The following is an 18,643-nucleotide window of genomic DNA, read 5'->3' on the forward strand; positions in this document are numbered from 1 at the left end:
TAATGTTTGATCGGATTTAAATATTATTAAAGAAAAGTGTCTTTTCTGCAGCCCTGTCTCCCAATAAAGACGGTGTTACAAGAAAAGCAGTGCTGCAAAAGATTTGGATAACCTTTCTGCAAAGTGGCTAAACAAGCATTTAGGCCTCTTTTTTAAGTAAATGTCACATTCCTATTTAAGTAGTCTGTTTTGGCTGTGAAACGCTACCTACAGTCCCAAGTAGCTAAAGTAAAAGTATTTGTTATACAGAGTTAATTATGCAGTCATGATCACTGAATGATTAATATATTGTCCTTTTTATGTTACCGTGATGCTGAGGTTTATATATGCCTTACATTTGATAATATCACATAGGAGTTCAGCAGTAAGATGTTAGCATAATTATGCTTTTTGGGACAGGTAAAATGATAAGTAACTACAGCATTAACATAACTGTTATTAGGCTACTGTTTATTTAATTATTAGTAATTATTCATCTCAGGCTCACTTCCACAATGAATCTTTTGTCCTGGCTTTCTCCCATCACCCCAACCCATTGCAGCACACAGCTGCCCCTCTCTGAGCCTGGTTCTCTTGGAGATTTCTTCCTGTTTAAAGGGAGTTTTTCCTTCCCATTGACACCAAGTGTTTGCTCATAGAGGGTTGTTGGATTGTTGTTGTTTTTTTATTTTTTTTGAGGAGTGGCTTTTCAATTAAATAAATGTTTAGACTGATTTATTTATCTATTTATTATTTACTTAATTACTTATATGTAATTGTTAGGACATGAAACAAAGAGGGAATTTAACACTTTAACTCTTAAACGCTTAAGAGTATCTTGGATAATTAGTCTACGCTCTAAATGAAAGTGTGAAAAAAAAGAAAATATGAATATAAATGAAGTAATAATGGAAGACTGCCGTATTTGTTTAAACGCACACACATGCACACACAAACACACGCACACCATACTTTAAAGAATCAGTTGTTCTGCTAAGCAATGTGGTCAGCTGGTGGTACTGTAGCGGTTTCTCTCCTGGAAATGCTCAACTGAGAGCAAAGCTGTAGTGTGTCATTGGTGTCAGCAGCTGCTGCGGGCTGTTCGGGCTGAATGAAACAAGCAGGAAGTCATCTCTTCAGCACATGACTGTCAGGTGGTGTGGGTCACGTGAGCATAGAGTTACGGAAAAGTCTAAACGAAAATGGCAGGTTCGAGGAGCTCCACTCGGTTAATGGGTCTTTATATTCTACTTTTCGCCCCTTTTTTCGCCTTGGGGAGCGCCACGTCTCAAGTGCCTTTTCTTATGTGGTCCAGTGAACGGTAATATTTAGTTTTTCTTACTTATTCATTCAGCAAAACTCACTTTAACTACCGGCAAAGTTATCTTGTATGCTAACTCGAATGCTAACTCTTCTAGCTACTTTGCTGCCCAACCTATTCAAATTCAAATTCAAATTTTATTTGTCACACACACACACACAACCATACACAGTATGACATGGGGGTGAAATGCTTGTAGCTGTGCAATTCCCGACCATTAAATGACAGAAAAAGATTTATAGCATTTACAATTTACAGGTTACTACACAAATTTACAAATTAACTTAAATTTACAGCAAACACCAATCGTTTAAAGTCTAGATGCTAAATATATAGAGGAGTATTTACACATAAATTGTAGAGATTTGCTTGTGCGTTTTGTTACAATTTGTTCATAATGGCCATCCTTTTATTTCTTAATTTTGAAATAACCCATAGAAGTAACGAGTCTCCCTGATTTAACCCCTAACCTGACGCTCTTTAGCACTAGTAGATATGTTTATTCTGTTGTTGTTGATCTTCATCTGCAAAAAGCAAAGTAAGCTGTAACATCAAACACATTTACACTACAGACAGTGACTTTTGCTAGGGTACTGCACTTCCTTATGATGATGCACACAGGAGTTTAAAATGTGGAAGTATACTACTGTATGAGGTGGTGTGTTAAGCAGGAGGACAAAGCAAGGTTGATATACCAAAATAGTTTTCTTTGATGATAGGATGAATATCCGATTCGTTATTTTTATTTTTGTTGTTGTTATTTAGACATTTCTTATATATGTGCCAGCTTTACAGGAAACACAGGTTTGTTTGGGCCTACTCAAAGGATTCATTTGATTGACTAATGGGTCTCTTTTAAAAATGAAGTACATAAAGCCATAATAAAAGCCGCTGGGATTTTCAGCATTTTCAAAAAATGTGTCAGTGCAACTGAACCACTTAATATCACAATTCATCTTTTTTTTTCTTTTCTTTATGTTTAGCTTGCCACCACTGGCCTCACCTACAGCTGGTCATATAGCATCTTATGAGCAGCTGAGTGCCTACCTCACCTCTGCCTTCAGCTCTGGCTCCCACACTGTGCTGCTGTTCTTGCAGGACAAGGTCAGTACCTGACACATAAACTAGATTCTGGCCCTGTAATGAATATGTTTATGTCACTAAATTGTTCACCATTTGTTGATTTGAAAGCTAGTCATTTTATATGCAAGTTGTGCAAAATGGGGTAGTTGTACTGCATTCCCATGTGACACTGGGTGTGGTGTGACAGTGAGTTTTGGCATCACTTCCCATTTCTCTGTTCCTCTGTGATACATTGGGTCTTTTTTGTGGTGGTGGTGAACACTCAGTGTTGTGACTGAGCCATATATTTATATTTTCCCATGTGATATTTTTAATCGTGACTGTAATCGTCATGAAATTGTCATTGTAAATCCTCTATGACTTTTAATCAACTACACAAGCACAAACAAGATATTCCTTTAGATGTAGCTTGCGTGAAAAGTATGAACGTGACAATGATTTCATTCCAGTTTGTTGTCAATTGAGGTATCGTGGAGCCGCCAGTTCACTCATATTTTGGCACACTAGCATACTGTCATGCATACACACAACAAGTCACTCAAACAGACATTAAGATTTGAAATGTAGTTTTTCCTAGTATTACTGAAACAAAGAAAATGAAAGAAGTAGCAGATAATAATTGTCCAAATTAATGTAATTTGTACAGGCTGTATTTTTTTTTAAGAATGATAAATACAAACTGAGCCATTAAAAAAGAATTCCGTTAAAATAATGTCTGATTATGAATGGCATTCAGTCAATTTAGCTGCTAAATTTATTGCTCGTGAGTTAATGGGACTGGTAAATGTTTTAGTTATTAAAGTCTTCCTGAATTCAAGAATTATTTCCTTTTTTGTATTTAGTTAAGCAAAGATGACTTCACAGTCTTTGGTGGCGTATTTGGGAATAAGGAGGATAGTGCCTTTAAAAACATTGAGGTATGTTTTTATAAACTATATGTTAGTCCAAAATTAATATAGTTTTTTCCTAGACAAACAGACTGATAATTGTGCCCACTTGATCCTTTTCAGGATGCAATGCAGTCTTCTACCTCAAAAGTGACACTGCCTGCCTTGGAGTGGTCTGGTTCCTTTAACATGGCAGCTCTGCTGCAGGAGAAGCTCGGTGTTTCGCCTGTGCTCGTCGATGCAGACACTCTCTCACATCTGACTATCAAAACGTCTGTCAGCAACCTCCTGCTCATCAATCTTCCTTATTGTAGCAGGTGAGATTTTGTTTTGTTCAAAGTTATATTGAATAATCAGTTATCTGTTTTTAATTAATACTTAAAGTCTATTATTTTTAAATTGTTTTGTAGCTTACAGAAGTCATGCAAGGAAGTCCTACATGAGAATGGTATGTTTTTAAGTGCTGAGGATTAAAAACATTTATAACTGTATATGACATTTACAATTACAAACATGTATAATTGTAGTCAGCATTATATGTTATATTTTGATTTGTGTATAATTTGAATGCATTTTGCTGTCAACAGATGAAATTATTGGAAAAGTTCTGAGTTCAATGAAAGCAAAAAACATCCCATACACTGCAATATACACAGGATTCCAGCCATCACGAGTATGTTTTTAAAATTAGTCAAAACGTGCCACATTATAACACATTCTCAATGTTTGGGTATTTTTTGAGAATGAACAACATTTTGATAACTTTGCAGGTGATTTCAGAAACCCCGATTTCTGATCAGCCAGTGGGTCGGTCCTTGCTACAAGCAGATGGACCTGAAGTTAAGCCTCCCATCATGTTTAATGTATCTGGTGGTCCCTGCATAATGCTGTGGGCTCAAAATCTCACTGTCAGACTGAGTCCGAGCTCACCATGGATCGACCTTGCTCAGGATGTACCTTCCTTTGTTGGATCACTGTGTAATGGCAGTACCTCACGGTAAAGTGGCCTTTCATTATTTCCCAAAGCAATATCCAGCCTGTGATGAGTTTAGGTTTTTTTTTTTTTGTTATTTAAAGAGAAATAATCAGTTGCATGTTTTATTTTTTTCTCATTTCAGGCTTGTGCTTAGTTACCAATCAGGCTTTAGATTAAGGTAAGGCAAAAAGTTGCTTATTAAAGATTCAATATTGTACCTTTTCAATTAGTTAATAACTCTAACATGTCCCCAGGATGTGCTTTTCAATTTTGTGCTCAATGTACCACAGCAATAGTATTTCTATGTATTTGTATTTACTGTTTAGATATCATGCTCTACACACCTGCTTTTCCAAACCGGTTCTTTCAGTGTGTGTGGCTTTAAATCTAGCTGAGCCGCTGCTGCTTCTGCCCACACCCTGTTTAAAAAGAAGTTTGTGAGTGACAGTGTGTACTAATGGGTGCAGCACAGTGCTGGCATGAATGAGGCGTTCTGTTGCTTTGCTTTCTCTAAGAGATCACTTTGTTCTACAATTGAAACACAAAATGACATTTACCTGACATTTAAAATCTTGGAGTCAACAGCTGGTCATTTGGTTCACTTTGTTTGTAGCTGATGCATTTTAGTTATTTTTATTTTGCACACATCTTGGAAGCAGTGAGCAGTGGGGGTTGTCACTATGGACATTTTAGCTCAAGGACTATTTTCTGTCTAGTTTCAACATAGAAACTTACACAACTAGGAGGACAAGCCTTTGTGCAAGTATTAAGCAATTTACTGTTTTTACAGCTTTCTTATCACACAACAGAGTTCATGAAATGATCATCTTGAGGCATTTTTATAAATAGGGTTGCTAAATTAATGTGGATTTATGTTTAAGTGATAAATGGGATCTTCCTGTTTAATTCTTAGTAAGAACGCATTTCAAAAAATGAAGTATTTTGTTGAAATTCCTGAAATCACGGCTTCCATTTGAAGACAGTTCTCTTTTTCAAAAACAAAGTTTTCTTGTTTTCTAAAAAGGCAAAAATAACTTTCTCAATCTCTGCAGTAGAGATATTATTTCCATGTAATGTAATATACTATATTTTTAATATCACTGCTAGCATCAGTTTATTTTAAAATCCTTCACGGATATGTAAGAGTTTAGAACAACTATTTTGGAAAGAATAGTTAAACAGTGATTGTGCTTTTTACACTGATACGCTTTCTGACCATCCTTCTCTTGCTGATCTCCAGTTTTTCAATGAGCAAGGGTTTCTATAATGTCTCTGCACGAGAATGGTTCTCCCTGGATGCAGTTGAGCTGCAGTACGCTAACCTCAGTGCATCTTACATCGCGAGCCGTGACATCTATGCTCCCGCAGAGTATTCCTTTCATTGCCAGTCTGTCGCCAACTTCGGAGATATCCTGCTCCACACAAACACAACAGACACAAATTCATCTCAATGGAGGCTAAATTTTATCGACTTCCAGGTACAAATATAGTGCCGCATTTGCTAATTTTAAAGTCAAACACCAATGCATGAAGAGGTGTGTTGATGAAGGGTTTCTTAAATAATTGTTTTCTGTTTTTTATACAGATTCAGGGCTTTGGGTTGGCCAACAGCACAAACTTCTCCTACGCCAGTGACTGTGCAAGCTTCTTCACCCCAGCAATTTGGATGGGACTGGTGACTGTGCTCCTTACGCTGCTAATTTTAGTGTACGGTCTGCACATGATCATGCAGATTAACACCATGGATCGGTTCGATGACCCCAAAGGCCCATCAATTTCAGTGCCTCAGTCAGAGTAAATCACTTTTTTACTTAAAAAAAAAAAAAAAAAAAAGTAAGAACATCCACTCCTCAGTTTTTGAGTGCCCCTTTGTTGATCAAAGAAAGTATCCCTTTGCCTTCTAGCTTTTGTGTTTTTGGGTCTTTTTCTTTAATGTATGTTTCTTTTGAGTCCTTCCACAGTTATTTTGGCACATTCCACGTCATATTGCCATATTTTACAGGTTCCAGAGTGTATTTTTAATGACTATTATTTTAGAGCGTGTGCCAGATACAGCTAGTATTTTTACTAAAATAATTTTCACACATATCATGGAATGACTTCCTTGCCAATACGAATGTGATCGCTAAATGCTGTAGGACCGTTTCAGACCTCAGTTCTTAATTTTTTATTTTAATTTCACTGGCCTAACTGTAATTTAAAAACTACTGTTAATGAAAGAAGTGCCTGTGTATATAAATGATCATTTGTGATGTGTTGTGTAGTGCTGCTGTTTTTCCCAATAACATACCTTGGATTCAGTTCTGTGGCCACTTGTCATGGCTTAACATTGGATATCAGTGTTGCCATTTTTCTTGGCAAGTAATTTATTTGTATAAAAGGACTTCATTTGCCTTTAAGGTTTACCCTTTGCTTCTGGGTTATCAGCTATTTTAATAACAGTGCCTTGTTTTCAAAAAAAAATATTGACGTGCATTTGCAATGAAGTACAATATGATTTGTTTAATTGCAAATAAATCTATAAATTCCTAAGTAATTCTGAAGTTGTGGGCCCCTCAGTTGCAGTTGTTTTATTTCATTATTTTGAGGTCATATACAGGCTGAAAGATACTTGCAAACTAAATGCAGGGTAAAGCGGATGTTTCTGTACGACAGGATGGGCATCTCTACTTAAGTGGGGAAGCGTCTTGAAATTTAGATATGCAAATTCATAAAACGAGAGAGGTTCAATGTTTTGCATAAATCGCTGGGATGAAAAAATGATGTGTATTAACTGAGTGCAGTTTTCCCAACTCTTGATCAAGCATAAATACAAGCTATCCGCCACGCATAATATAAATTTAAGCCTATCGAAATGTGGGAGCTTTAATAAAGTTGACCAATCAGCGTTGAACAGGATATGCTGCTCGGTTGCCATAGTTACAGCAAGCAGAAACGCTACGACGGTCAGAGGTGTTGGACAGCTAGAAAGTAGCTAGCAGTATTTTTCCTCCTACTTGGGTTTTCGTTACGTTACCAAACGTTTGCTTCAACGATGCTGACCGCTCCTGCTCAGAGAGTATGTTTTGGGAGCTCACTGGAGAGGAGGCTGTTTCCTCTCCATTACGCGCCAGACCGGCTGGGAAACCAAATGTCACAACAGGGACCGCCACATGTCGGCCCGGGAAGCTATGACAACCACGAGGTTTGTGTGAGAGAGAAAGAGTCAAGGGGTACTTTCAGTAGCGGTTTTAGATACGGGCGGTTGCCCGGGGCGGCATCGTGGTGGGGGGCGGCATCACGGGCATCGGCAAAAAAAAATAAATAATAAATGCTCGTACTCATGCTGCCCCGACGTCAGCCAACGCATATTGGGAATGGCATAGGCACCGATCGGTTTTCTGTCGCCCATTTCCTGGGAGTAAGGGCGCCCTCCGTTTGCGAGGTGCGCCTGCTGCTTGCGGCGCAGAGAGGAGAGGGCGGGGGATTCTCTGACCAGCTGGAGCAGCATCTAATAACCAACTCGCAAAATAAAACAAAATAAAAACAAACCAACAAACACGAAAACACCAGACATTATGATACAGACTTATAATTTGCACCAATGTTTTTTCGAAATTCTATAGAAAAGTGAGCGCGAGAGCCCTCAGTGCACCTGCTTGCTGCTGAAGTCAAAGTAAACTTTATTGTCATCTCCGCTACAGTCCAGTATATAGAGAGACGAGACGACGAGGCCCCAGTTACAGCAGTGCAAGTAAACAAACAATATATATAATATGTTTTGTCTGTTTGTGTGTGGGGTGGGGGGGGGGGGGGGGGGGGGGGGTAGAGGGAGTGTTCGCCCAGGGCGCCAAACAGGCTAGGGCCGCCACTGGGTACTTTCACAAGTTGTTTTACATATTTTTCCCCTTTCTTTCTATGCATGCAGTTTTTATGTCCACGTGACCGTTAAAGTTAATTTAGGTGATGCTTTAAAATAAGTCAGCTACAGTAAGTGCATTGAGATGCAGGCCAGCTGCGAGGTTTGATTTTTCGGCTGACTTTTGGTGAATGAATGGTATATTCAGAATAATTATTTACATACTTGTTTTGTAAAGTAGTGCTTCTAAATGTTTGTTGATAGTTTGCCTTGCTCATTAACATCTGCTTCCTCTTCCTTTAACGGCTGCACCCTTTAAGTATCCATCTGACCCAATATTAATATCCTCTTCTGTCACACAGACCCTCCTCATATCCTCCTTTACTACATTCATGAAGCTGCTCTGTGGTCTTCCTGTTTTTCTCCTGTCTTGTGCTTCACATTCAACATCCTGTCTCACCTCAGCCTTGCCCCTTTTAACTTTGTTTCCACCTTCTCCAAACCACACATTGTAGCAGGTCTCACTACCACGTTGTAAACCTGCCCTTTCAACTTTGCTGCTTTCCTTCTGTTACAAATCAACCTGCTCCACCTTGCCTGCACTCTCCTCTTTACCGCTCTCTTGTATTTTCCATTAATAAACTTGCCCTTTCTATCACAGTTTGGCACCATACTTTATGACATACAGAAGACACCTGGGAGTAAGAAAGGATATAGTCTCTCTGCAAGGACTGCTGTGCGCTTTCCGCCTTGTAACAAGGTGCGTTTACACAAAGAAGTTTCCTGTTATACTGAGAGCACATTAAGAAGTGTATTAACAGCCTTACTGTATATCAGCCTAAGGGTCGTTCCACTTGGACTGTCTACAGTGGGGCAAAAAAGTATTTAGTCAGCCACCGATTGTGCAAGTTCCCCCACCTAAAATGATGACAGAGGTCAGTAATTTGCACCAGAGGTACACTTCAACTGTGAGAGACAGAATGTGAAAGAAAAATCCATGAATCCACATGGTAGGATTTGTAAAGAATTTATTCGTAAATTAGGGTGGAAAATAAGTATTTGATCACCTCAAACAAGGAAAATCTCTGGCTCTCACAGACCTGTAACGTCTTCTGTAAGAAGCTTTTCTGTCCCCCACTCATTACCTGTATGAATGGCACCTGTTTGAACTCATCATCTGTATAAAAGACACCTGTCCACAGCCTCAAACAGTCAGACTCCAAACGCCGCCATGGCCAAGACCAAAGAGCTTTCGAAGGACACCAGGAAAAGTATTGTAGACCTGCACCAGACTGGGAAGAGTGAATCTACAATAGGCAAGCAGCTTGGTGTGAAAAAATCAACTGTGGGAGCAATCATCAGAAAATGGAAGACATACAAGACCACTGATAATCTCCCTCCATCTGGGGCTCCACGCAAGATCTCATCCCGTGGGGTCAAAATGATCATGAGAACGGTGAGCAAAGATCCCAGAACCACACAGGGGGACCTGGTGAATGACCTGCAGAGAGCTGGGACCAAAGTAACAAAGGTCACCATCAGTAACACACTACAACGGCAGGGAATCAAATCCCGCAGTGCCAGACGTGTTCCGCTGCTGAAGCCAGTGCATGTCCAGGCCCGTCTGAAGTTTGCCAGAGAGCACATGGATGATACAGCAGAGGATTGGGAGAATGTCATGTGGTCAGATGAAACCAAAGTAGAACTTTTTGGTATAAACTCAACTCGTCGTGTTTGGAGGACGAAGAATACTGAGTTGCATCCCAAGAACACCATACCTACTGTGAAGCATGAGGGTGGAAACATCATGCTATGGGGCTGTTTTTCTGCCAAGGGGACAGGACGACTGATCCGTGTTAAGGACAGAATGAATGGGGCCATGTATCGTGAGATTTTGAGCCAAAACCTCCTTCCATCAGTGAGAACTTTGAAGATGAAACGAGGCTGGGTCTTCCAACATGACAATGATCCAAAACACACCGCCCGGGCAACAAAGGAGTGGCTCCATAAGAAGCATTTGAAAGTCCTGGAGTGGCCTAGCCAGTCTCCAGACCTCAACCCCATAGAAAATCTGTGGCGGGAGTTGAAAGTCCGTGTTGCTCGGCGACAGCCCCAAAACATCACTGCTCTCGAGAAGATCTGCATGGAGGAATGGGCCAAAATACCAGCTACTGTGTGTGCAAACCTGGTAAAGACCTATAGTGAACGTTTGACCTCTGTTATTGCCAATAAAGGTTATGTTACAAAGTATTGAGTTGTATTTTTGTTATTGACCAAATACTTATTTTCCACCCTGATTTACGAAAAAATTCTTTACAAATCCTACCATGTGGATTCATGGATTTTTTTTTTTCACATTCTGTCTCTCACAGTTGAAGTGTACCTCTGGTGCAAATTACTGACCTCTGTCATCATTTTAGGTGGGGGAACTTGCACAATCGGTGGCTGACTAAATACTTTTTTGCCCCACTGTACTTACAACCTTCGCCTGTATTAACAATGGTCAATGCCTCCAGGACTTGAAACTAGCTCCACTGCATAAGTGTCTGAAATTTGTGTCATTTCTAAGGCCAGCAGGAGTGGTTACAAACATAAGTTGGTTTGCAAAAAGAGAAGCCTGTGAGAAAGCCACTCTACTGCTCCCTTGATTTCTTCTTTGGAAATCCTCTCATGAGTTGTCTTTTTTAAGGTTCAGATTTTGATATATTACGACAGTTTAGCCCAAACCTCTACATTTATTTCCATGTTGCCATGAAGTGACTATCTTAGGACATCTTCATATTGCCCAGCGGTTTCTTAAAGGTTTTTTAGTTGCTATCATGGTATTGTAATTTTTAAATATATTGGGGGTTTTTGAGGCAAAAATGATACTAGGACGATAGAATGTATAAAAGATGGAGGGAGCTTCCAGGTCTGACCTCTGTGGCTGGAAAAGGACTTCCAGTTGGATAGAAATTGGCCTTTGGCCACCTTGCTCTGCATCCTTAGTAAACACTTTCCTGTTAACTTTGGGAACTCGTGCACTAGTTTCTGATTATATTGAACAGAAGATTAAGTCAGTTTTTCAAAATAAGATCATTCCAAGAGTCAGAAAAGAGCTCAAGTTCAATTTGTGATGAGTTTGTGGTTTTACAGTTAAATCCACTCCTCGGTTATCACATCTGATATGAAAACACCAAGGTGGCAAAAATGCCCAGCTCAAGGCCTCATAAGAGGACTTCATCCAAATTTTACACCATTGATAATTAGGATGAGTGAGTAGAGTACTAATTTATCAACTGTCTTTAGCAAACAGACAGGACAGGTGCTTTGCAAAGACATATACTTTGTAATTAGTGTTAAGTAACAGACTAACAGAAGACTGGAACTTTGCTCACCTAAAATTAAGTATAAACATGTTGGACAAACCATGTTTTATGGGTTTTTTTTCAAATGCTTCGAAAAGGACTGAGAGGACACAAGAGGTTCAGATTCAGATGAGTTCCAGGATGTAAACATGCTTAAAAAATACTGTAAAGCTGGGAATTTTATCATGGAAGTATTTTATGCTTGCAATTTTCATCTTTTTTTACAGTTAAAGTTAGCTAAAGTTGTGGGGTATGAAAGAATAAAAGTGGCCCTTCACTTAATATAAAGTTGTTGATGTGAAAATGAAATCTTTTCCTGGTTCTTAATGGGCCTTTGCTCTATGACTGTTTACATTAGCATGACTGGTCTGCTTACAGTATTGGCAATAAATCTTCATTACTCTGTCAGCTATCTGGTGAAATTAAAACCAAATTAAGTCACATAGTTAGAAGTCGCTGTATTCTACTTGTTGGGGGGGGGGTTGTCAAAACATTTTCTGTGCAAGTATAAACCTGCTACTGGCTTTTTAATATGTAATGCTTAATACAAGATCTTTATAATCCTTCTGATCACCAGGCAGTGACCCCTTCACCGTGGCAGTACCAGCAGGATCAAAGTGGTTCTAGGGTCTCTCCTCCTGGCAAAATAGCTTTCAGCTCAAAAGCACAGAGGTTCAAAACCACACCATGTACATCTGAGAGGAGTCCAGGGTGAGACAGAGAGAAACTGACACGTGGCAGAAATGTTACGGTGCTAAACTGAGCTGACAGATGTTATTTTGTGACACAGCCCTGGGACGTATGCCCACGACAGAGTGACAAACAGGAAAGTGAGCTGGCCCATGTGCTTTGGGAGACCAGACTGGTCCAGCCTGCCTCAAATAGGCAAGAAGTCACTCAGGGTGAAGGTGAGCGAAGCAAGTTGAGAAATTTCATGGCCTTAATTTTGCTGTTACAAAAACTTAAAAGGCACAGCCAGCTTATACATAAAGACCACAGATATCTCTCTAGTATCAGAAATGTTGTCTCTCTGTAGATGTGCTGATTCTATGCACGATTACTCAGATAAACTCACTAACTGTAAGCCTGTTAGCCTTTAATTTGGTGTAATATTAGGTGTGCTCGTCACCTATACCTGTACAAAACTACATGTTGCTGCACCAAAAAAATAGTGATATACATATTTTATTTTCCTCCCACAGCTTGCCAGTGAAAAGGAGTACCTTAAACAGAGGAACAGAGTGGCCTACCTGAGTTTGTACTATTAACCCTGAAGGTCTTACATGGAAACCTATCATGACACTGGCGAAGCAAGAAGATGTTGTTTTTTGTCTTTCCCCTTAAAATATAAACAAAATATGAACATGTAAGGTTTTTTTTTTCTTTTTTAAAAGAAACTTAATTTCCTTTAATTACAAAATGACAGAATTCCTATGTGACCTGTATGTTACATAAAGATGTTGCTTACAAAATAATGTAGGACAGATTTTTAAACAGCTGAAAAGGTGACACTTAACACAACAAAAAAAAAAAGCCATCTTCTGTGGAAGTCAGTCTGCAGTACTGGTCCTGCTGCTGAGGCAAAGCAGTCGCTGGTCTCAGCTCACGCAGCGGGTTTCAACCCCGGGCCACTTCCCCTGTGCAGGGAATCACTGACTGGACTGTTGTAAGCACCAAAGACTGGAGCAGATATGAGTCTGTTTCTTTAACTTTCGTCCCTTCTCATTTCTTCCTCCTTACTTTGGGTTTCTTGACCGGCCGGAGGTACGGATTGTCGATTACATTGTCCTCACTAGCCTTGGTGGATGGAACTACGCCGCTGGGAGGAAGCATGGAATTCTCTTTGTCAGCTCCTGGATCATCCTGAATGATGGAAATGTAAAACAATATTAGCAGTGGTATATTTGAAGGGCATTCTGGGAAACTTCTTGCTAACTGTTGGCATAGGTACCAACGTATAACTACATGGTAAATAGAAAACTTGAATCAGAGTTAAGTTAGGGTTGGATGCAACCTGTTATGATGTAGCTCTGGGTGTGGGCTTCATGCAGATGTATAAATGCCACTTTAGATGTGATTAGCTTAGCTGAACATAATGACTGCAATATGGACACACGGGTACCCTATCAACACACTGAAAGTAATTTACACAATTATGAATTCATTGAAATCAAAGTAATGAAAGTTTGATTTCCAGCATTAACCAGGATACTAATGATAAGTAATTAGAGCATGAAACATTACTTGTTTGTTTAATTTTTTGGTATGTATTAAATGAATGAAGCACGTTTCCTAGCTTCAGAAGTGCATTAGCTTTATTTTAATAGTTTAGCTGCTAGCTAATTCATCCCATTTCTAGTCACTCTGTTAAGCTGAGCTGTTCCTTGGCTGTATTTTCACATTTAAAGGGGGGCTGTTATGCACAACATTCAAAATAATCCTTATTAATCTTTTACTGGACTCTTTGTATGCCCCCCTAAATTCAAGCAAATCAATCCCCAGAAAAATCCAGCCACCTTAAATTTGGCAGCACCTCCTAAACAAACTGCAGATGGCTGGGGCTTCTGTGCTCACAGCCAGAGCTATGTGCTCTGTTAAGGATATCCACTCTTACATCTCTCTCACCATCATACAGAGCCAAGACCCTGTGAGCGAAAAAGCTCAGGCTTTTGGCTCACAGATCACCTGTGCTGAATCTTTGTTTGAAACTTCTTTAATATGAGCATCCGCCATTGTAACAGACAGGGTAGAAAATAAACAAGAAGCATTATAGGTCCAATTTAAAGGGTAAATATGAGGATGATATCAACTTTCAAGTATACATTTTCAGCATAAACAAAACTCTCCCATTTTAAAACAATTACTTTAAATTGTGTGATGTCTTGATGGCAACAGAACTCAACCAGAACATGGAAATGCACTATGACTTCAGTTTCATAAAGCCTCTTTTTACTTCGAAATTAGCTCAAATAAATGTTCACAAAAGCTCCATTATTAAAGTTTATGGAAGGCTTGAGTAGCTTTCAGTTCCTAAGAAAATCTACTGGTTTTCTGAGAAACTTCTCCCACGTGTTTGCTAATATACTTGAGCATCTGTACTGAGACCAATATTCTCTCTGAAAATCTGATAACCCTGTGCAACTAATGGAGCTTAATACTGAAAAAAATGACCCTGGAATTCTGTTATCACGGTAATGAAATAGATCAGATTCTCACTTAAATTTGTTCAGGCTAATCTGCAACAGATCTTTCCCTGTCACTACAGTAACAGTAAGAGAAGATCCACAAACATTTAGAGATCAGATGATTCTGTACGCCTGCCAGCAGCAGCAATTTTTTTTTCTGTTCCTTAAAATTTCAATGTGTGATACAATTTTAATTTAACAAAGATTCAGGATTTTGTGAAATATCCCAAGAAGATATTAATTTGCTTTACAATTTCTGTTTATACCATATATACTATATACACCTATGGCACACCAGGTCCCGGACATGGAGACTTACAGTAATGGCGTTTCCTGCTGTGTTCTCGCCATCAGTCTGGTCATCCTGCTCAGAGGAGTCCGTCTCCTCCAGAGCCTGCAGTTCCAGCTCTGAGGGCAGGAGGGCACTGAGATATGGGATGGTGCTCGGCTGCGCTGCAATTACTAATGACAATCACAGGAAGCAGAACTCGTGAAAATGCAGCATGCTTCATTCAGTAATCACAAGACATAATCTGGCTTTAAATAAAGATCAGCTTACTGAGAATCACTCACATGGGAAGGTAGTGATGTCATCTTTGAATAGGCTTTGAGTTTCTCCAGTCTTGGCAATGAAGCGTGTAAGTGCTCGTTCCACGTCTCTCCTCTGAGTTGCTGCTTTCTCTCTCACCACTTGGTAGTCTGACACGGGTTCTCTGAAAGTCTACAGGAAGAAAAACTCTTAAGTGGCTTACTTTTTAGCACAGTTCTACTTCTATAATACACAATCCAGCTTTCTAGGGATCTCCATGATGAAGTGGAAAAGTTCTGACTCACAGGTGTTTTGATATACGTGTGAGGGTCGGGGAATTCTGGGAAGTGGCTGGGGATGTGGGCTGGATGTGTGCGCTTCTGTCCAGCTGACAGCGCTTTGGGAGTCACAGGAGCATTTGTCACTGGAGCTGAAATTAAAAAATAAAACATTTTTCACATCTAAAACCACTGGATCAAAAGGTCTCAAGTCATTCATTTTAATACTAATAATGGAGAGCTGAGTTCCTACTTACGGGCAGTTATGACCATCCTTTGTGATCTTTTAGCATATATGGGCAAAGTATCAACATTGAAACCTTTAATGACACAAGCAGAATAAATCGAATCAGTATTGTGTTCCCTTAGCAACGTTTAATCCATATGTGTTATAGGAGGTCTTACCCATTTCAATAAGCGTGACCACTGTGTCTGACAGTGTCGGGACGCTCCTGGCTGTGTGTTCACAGTATGCTTTGGCACATCGACCTATTTCAGTAATATCTAAAAACAGAGAAAAAAGAATCAGTTCTGTAAACATGAATCAACAACCAACTGCAAATTCAAGAAACGTCTGCTCTGAAAATAGTCTACAGGGGCTCAGTTATGTCAGTTTCTCAGCTTTTTTTCACCAACTTCAACCAAAATTATTCCCATTGGTGTTTATTTAAGAAAGTAGGTTAAATAAAGTGAGGTGTACTTGCACTGGTGTTCAGATATATATTGTAAAAGTGGCACTTAAAGATTTACAGCTTTCCCAGTGGATGGTGTACACTTAAAAATCATACATACAGCTCTGCAACATCTCAGTTAGGGTTTCCACAGCTGCCTTCTCCGCACTCTCGAAGCCACTCTCAGTCAACAGGGCGCTGACAACGACCTGCAGAGTGCGACGGCGTGCCAGGAGGTAGTTTTCTGCAGGGCTAGAAGTTGCTTTACCAGCACTTCCTCGCTGGAAGTAAAATAAATGTGAATAAGGGTATACAACAGAAATACATAGACATGCTGTTGTCTTTATGAGAAAAATATCTCACTATAGTCACAACACACTTGGGACTAAAGGATTCTTTAAAAGGCTAAATAAACAGACACATGGTTCCAGAATCTTTAATTGACTTACAGCTAAGGGGCACATGGACATTAGCTTTTGTAATTTGAAGTAAAACAAACAGAGAGTAATGACCCAAGCCTTGCAAATTTACCACACAGTGTATGTTATTCCCTTTGCTTGGTGGGCACACCAATATGCCAACAATGTGCACATACACTACGGTTATGAGGGCTATTACTATAATGTTAGAAATAAATGTGACTTTTAACAAATATAGTGGCAAGGAGCCATTAAACCTACAAAATCGTCATATTTTCTACATTTCACAAACATTTCTCAAGAGTCCTTACTGAACAGACATATTAAACATTCCCAGTGCCGGTGGTGAAAGTGGGAGAATATTTGGGCTCTGGGTGATTTAAAAAGACGTTTTGTTTATCTGAATCAATTCTATAATGATTAATTTTATGTTAATATTAAAATGTATTGTTCTAATTCATCATCCAGTTCTTAGTGAGCTTAGGATGGTGGACATGTTTCTGTAAGATATATTTGTGTAATTGAGAGATTTAATTTTTGCCACTGCAGCAAGCTGCATTGTCCCTGAGGTACTAAAGCAGCTCCAAACTGCAATGCTCACTCCATTGATTACACTGGAGACCCTGCAACAGTTCTGAGTCAAAGTGATAACACATACTGCAAATGCTCACTGAACCTTCCCCAACCATGTGGACAGAAAACACGTTTAAAATCTGCTGCTGTATTTATTGGGGGAAAAACAACAAACAAACAAACTGGACTGTCCTCAACATTTTGAATCCAGACGTAGTGGCATGGTTAGCTCATGTAAACGTCAGGGATATCAACAAAGATCAAACATTTTTTTGAATTTTCGTTTTTTTTCCGCCAGCATTTTTAGATCCAAATAGGCACGATTTATACTTTATAGGCCAAACAAAACAGACAAACATTAAAGCTGCCTAGGGGTGGTCTGACTGTTGGATTCCTTTGTATTATTGTAGGGTTTTTTGTCTATAATATAGAGCGCCTTAAGGGGGGGGGGGGGGTTGCTGTGAATTGGCACTATATAAATAAAACTAAACCGTACTGAATGGTTGTGCCACTTTATTATTAATAATAAAGGTGCTACATAAATAAACTGACCTTGTCTAAAATATTATTAATAGCCATCCCTTGTAGTTAGCAGACAGATGGGAACCGCTCGAACGGTTTGTTGGTCTACCCCAAATATCGATGAAAAATACAAGAAGTGTTGCTAAACCCTTCATTCTCCCTAAATTTAGTGTTTGTGATATTGGTATAGACTCTATTTGTTCACACCTGTAATTTAGATGAGGATGTGTCCATATGTTAAGACTAAAGAACATGTGAAACGTACCTCTTCCTGTCACTGTAAGGACACAAACATTTATTCAGACAGGGTAAGCACTGACATAGATAAAGTTAACCCACCTTATAGTCTATAAAAACGTATTTCAAGCTTTCACCGGACTAAATCATATTTATTTAAAGTTGTTAAATCGAATTAGGACTTCAGTGCAGTCTGACTGTTAGCCATGCACCGTGAATCCGGCTCTACATGCTACATCCGCCTCCTCTCCGTGACCCAAAAAACATTTCTTACCGCTCCCGCATTCAGAGGGCCTCCCGACGCCACCGCAGGATCCGCCATCTGCAGTTATTGGAAATCTCCTCGTTGTTTTGAGCAGATTTATATTTGTATCTCTCCGAACACCGTTTAGCCGCCGTTGGTAAACACGGCACGACTGTATGACGTTATTTCCGCCGTATCACGATCGTATCACACACGTTGTTTGTCTGTCGCCCCCGAGTGTTCATCTGTAAAATTACACCTGCTTCAACTTGCTTCTAATTTGTGAAAATCCTCTGCTGTAAAATTAATATAACAGGCTTTTAGTTATTTGTAATACAAAATAAGTACTTGGAAAAGGATATTTGTGATACTTTTTAAAATATATTTTCCAGTCATAGTTCTAAAATTATTGCATTAAATGAAGAAAAATGAGATTAAAAGATCAGTTGCATCTTTTTAGTTACATTTTCTCTCTTTTTGCTAATTATAACATGAGGTCCGCTCTTTGAAGTAACCTACCCCACAGATTATATTAAAGTCATGGTCTGAGACAA

At 39.3% G+C, this 18,643-nt stretch overlaps 3 protein-coding genes across 3 annotated transcripts; 2 read left to right on the forward strand and 1 right to left on the reverse strand.

The window, feature by feature from the left end:
- Window positions 1-926: 926 nt before the first annotated feature.
- On the forward strand, window positions 927-6,782 carry LOC146551116 (V-type proton ATPase subunit S1-like). The gene is made up of 10 exons (XM_085259097.1): window positions 927-1,300; window positions 2,284-2,404; window positions 3,226-3,300; window positions 3,394-3,587; window positions 3,681-3,718; window positions 3,858-3,943; window positions 4,041-4,267; window positions 4,389-4,424; window positions 5,487-5,724; window positions 5,832-6,782. Exons 1-10 carry the CDS (start codon window positions 1,182-1,184, stop codon window positions 6,042-6,044), a joined length of 1,347 nt encoding a protein of 448 aa, XP_085115223.1. The 5' UTR covers window positions 927-1,181; the 3' UTR covers window positions 6,045-6,782.
- Window positions 6,783-6,896: 114 nt separating this feature from the next.
- Window positions 6,897-12,788, forward strand: LOC146551117 (ciliary microtubule-associated protein 3). Its single transcript, XM_085259099.1, has 5 exons — window positions 6,897-7,430; window positions 8,746-8,844; window positions 12,009-12,142; window positions 12,222-12,339; window positions 12,634-12,788. Exons 1-5 carry the CDS (start codon window positions 7,281-7,283, stop codon window positions 12,697-12,699), a joined length of 567 nt encoding a protein of 188 aa, XP_085115225.1. The 5' UTR covers window positions 6,897-7,280; the 3' UTR covers window positions 12,700-12,788.
- A 365-nt stretch (window positions 12,789-13,153) lies between these two features.
- On the reverse strand, window positions 13,154-18,271 carry taf8 (TAF8 RNA polymerase II, TATA box binding protein (TBP)-associated factor). Its single transcript, XM_085259098.1, has 8 exons — window positions 18,120-18,271; window positions 16,216-16,375; window positions 15,829-15,927; window positions 15,681-15,743; window positions 15,451-15,575; window positions 15,190-15,337; window positions 14,936-15,078; window positions 13,154-13,294 (listed from the first exon to the last, which is right to left on the reverse strand). Exons 1-8 carry the CDS (start codon window positions 18,165-18,167, stop codon window positions 13,154-13,156), a joined length of 927 nt encoding a protein of 308 aa, XP_085115224.1. The 5' UTR covers window positions 18,168-18,271.
- Between the last annotated feature and the right edge of the window lie 372 nt (window positions 18,272-18,643).

Source organism: Mchenga conophoros, linkage group LG20 (genome assembly GCF_057382185.1).
Source record: "Mchenga conophoros isolate Kocher_MC1m ecotype Shallow Benthic linkage group LG20, M_conophoros_male_GT1.1, whole genome shotgun sequence".
In the NCBI taxonomy this organism is placed as follows: domain Eukaryota; kingdom Metazoa; phylum Chordata; class Actinopteri; order Cichliformes; family Cichlidae; genus Mchenga; species Mchenga conophoros.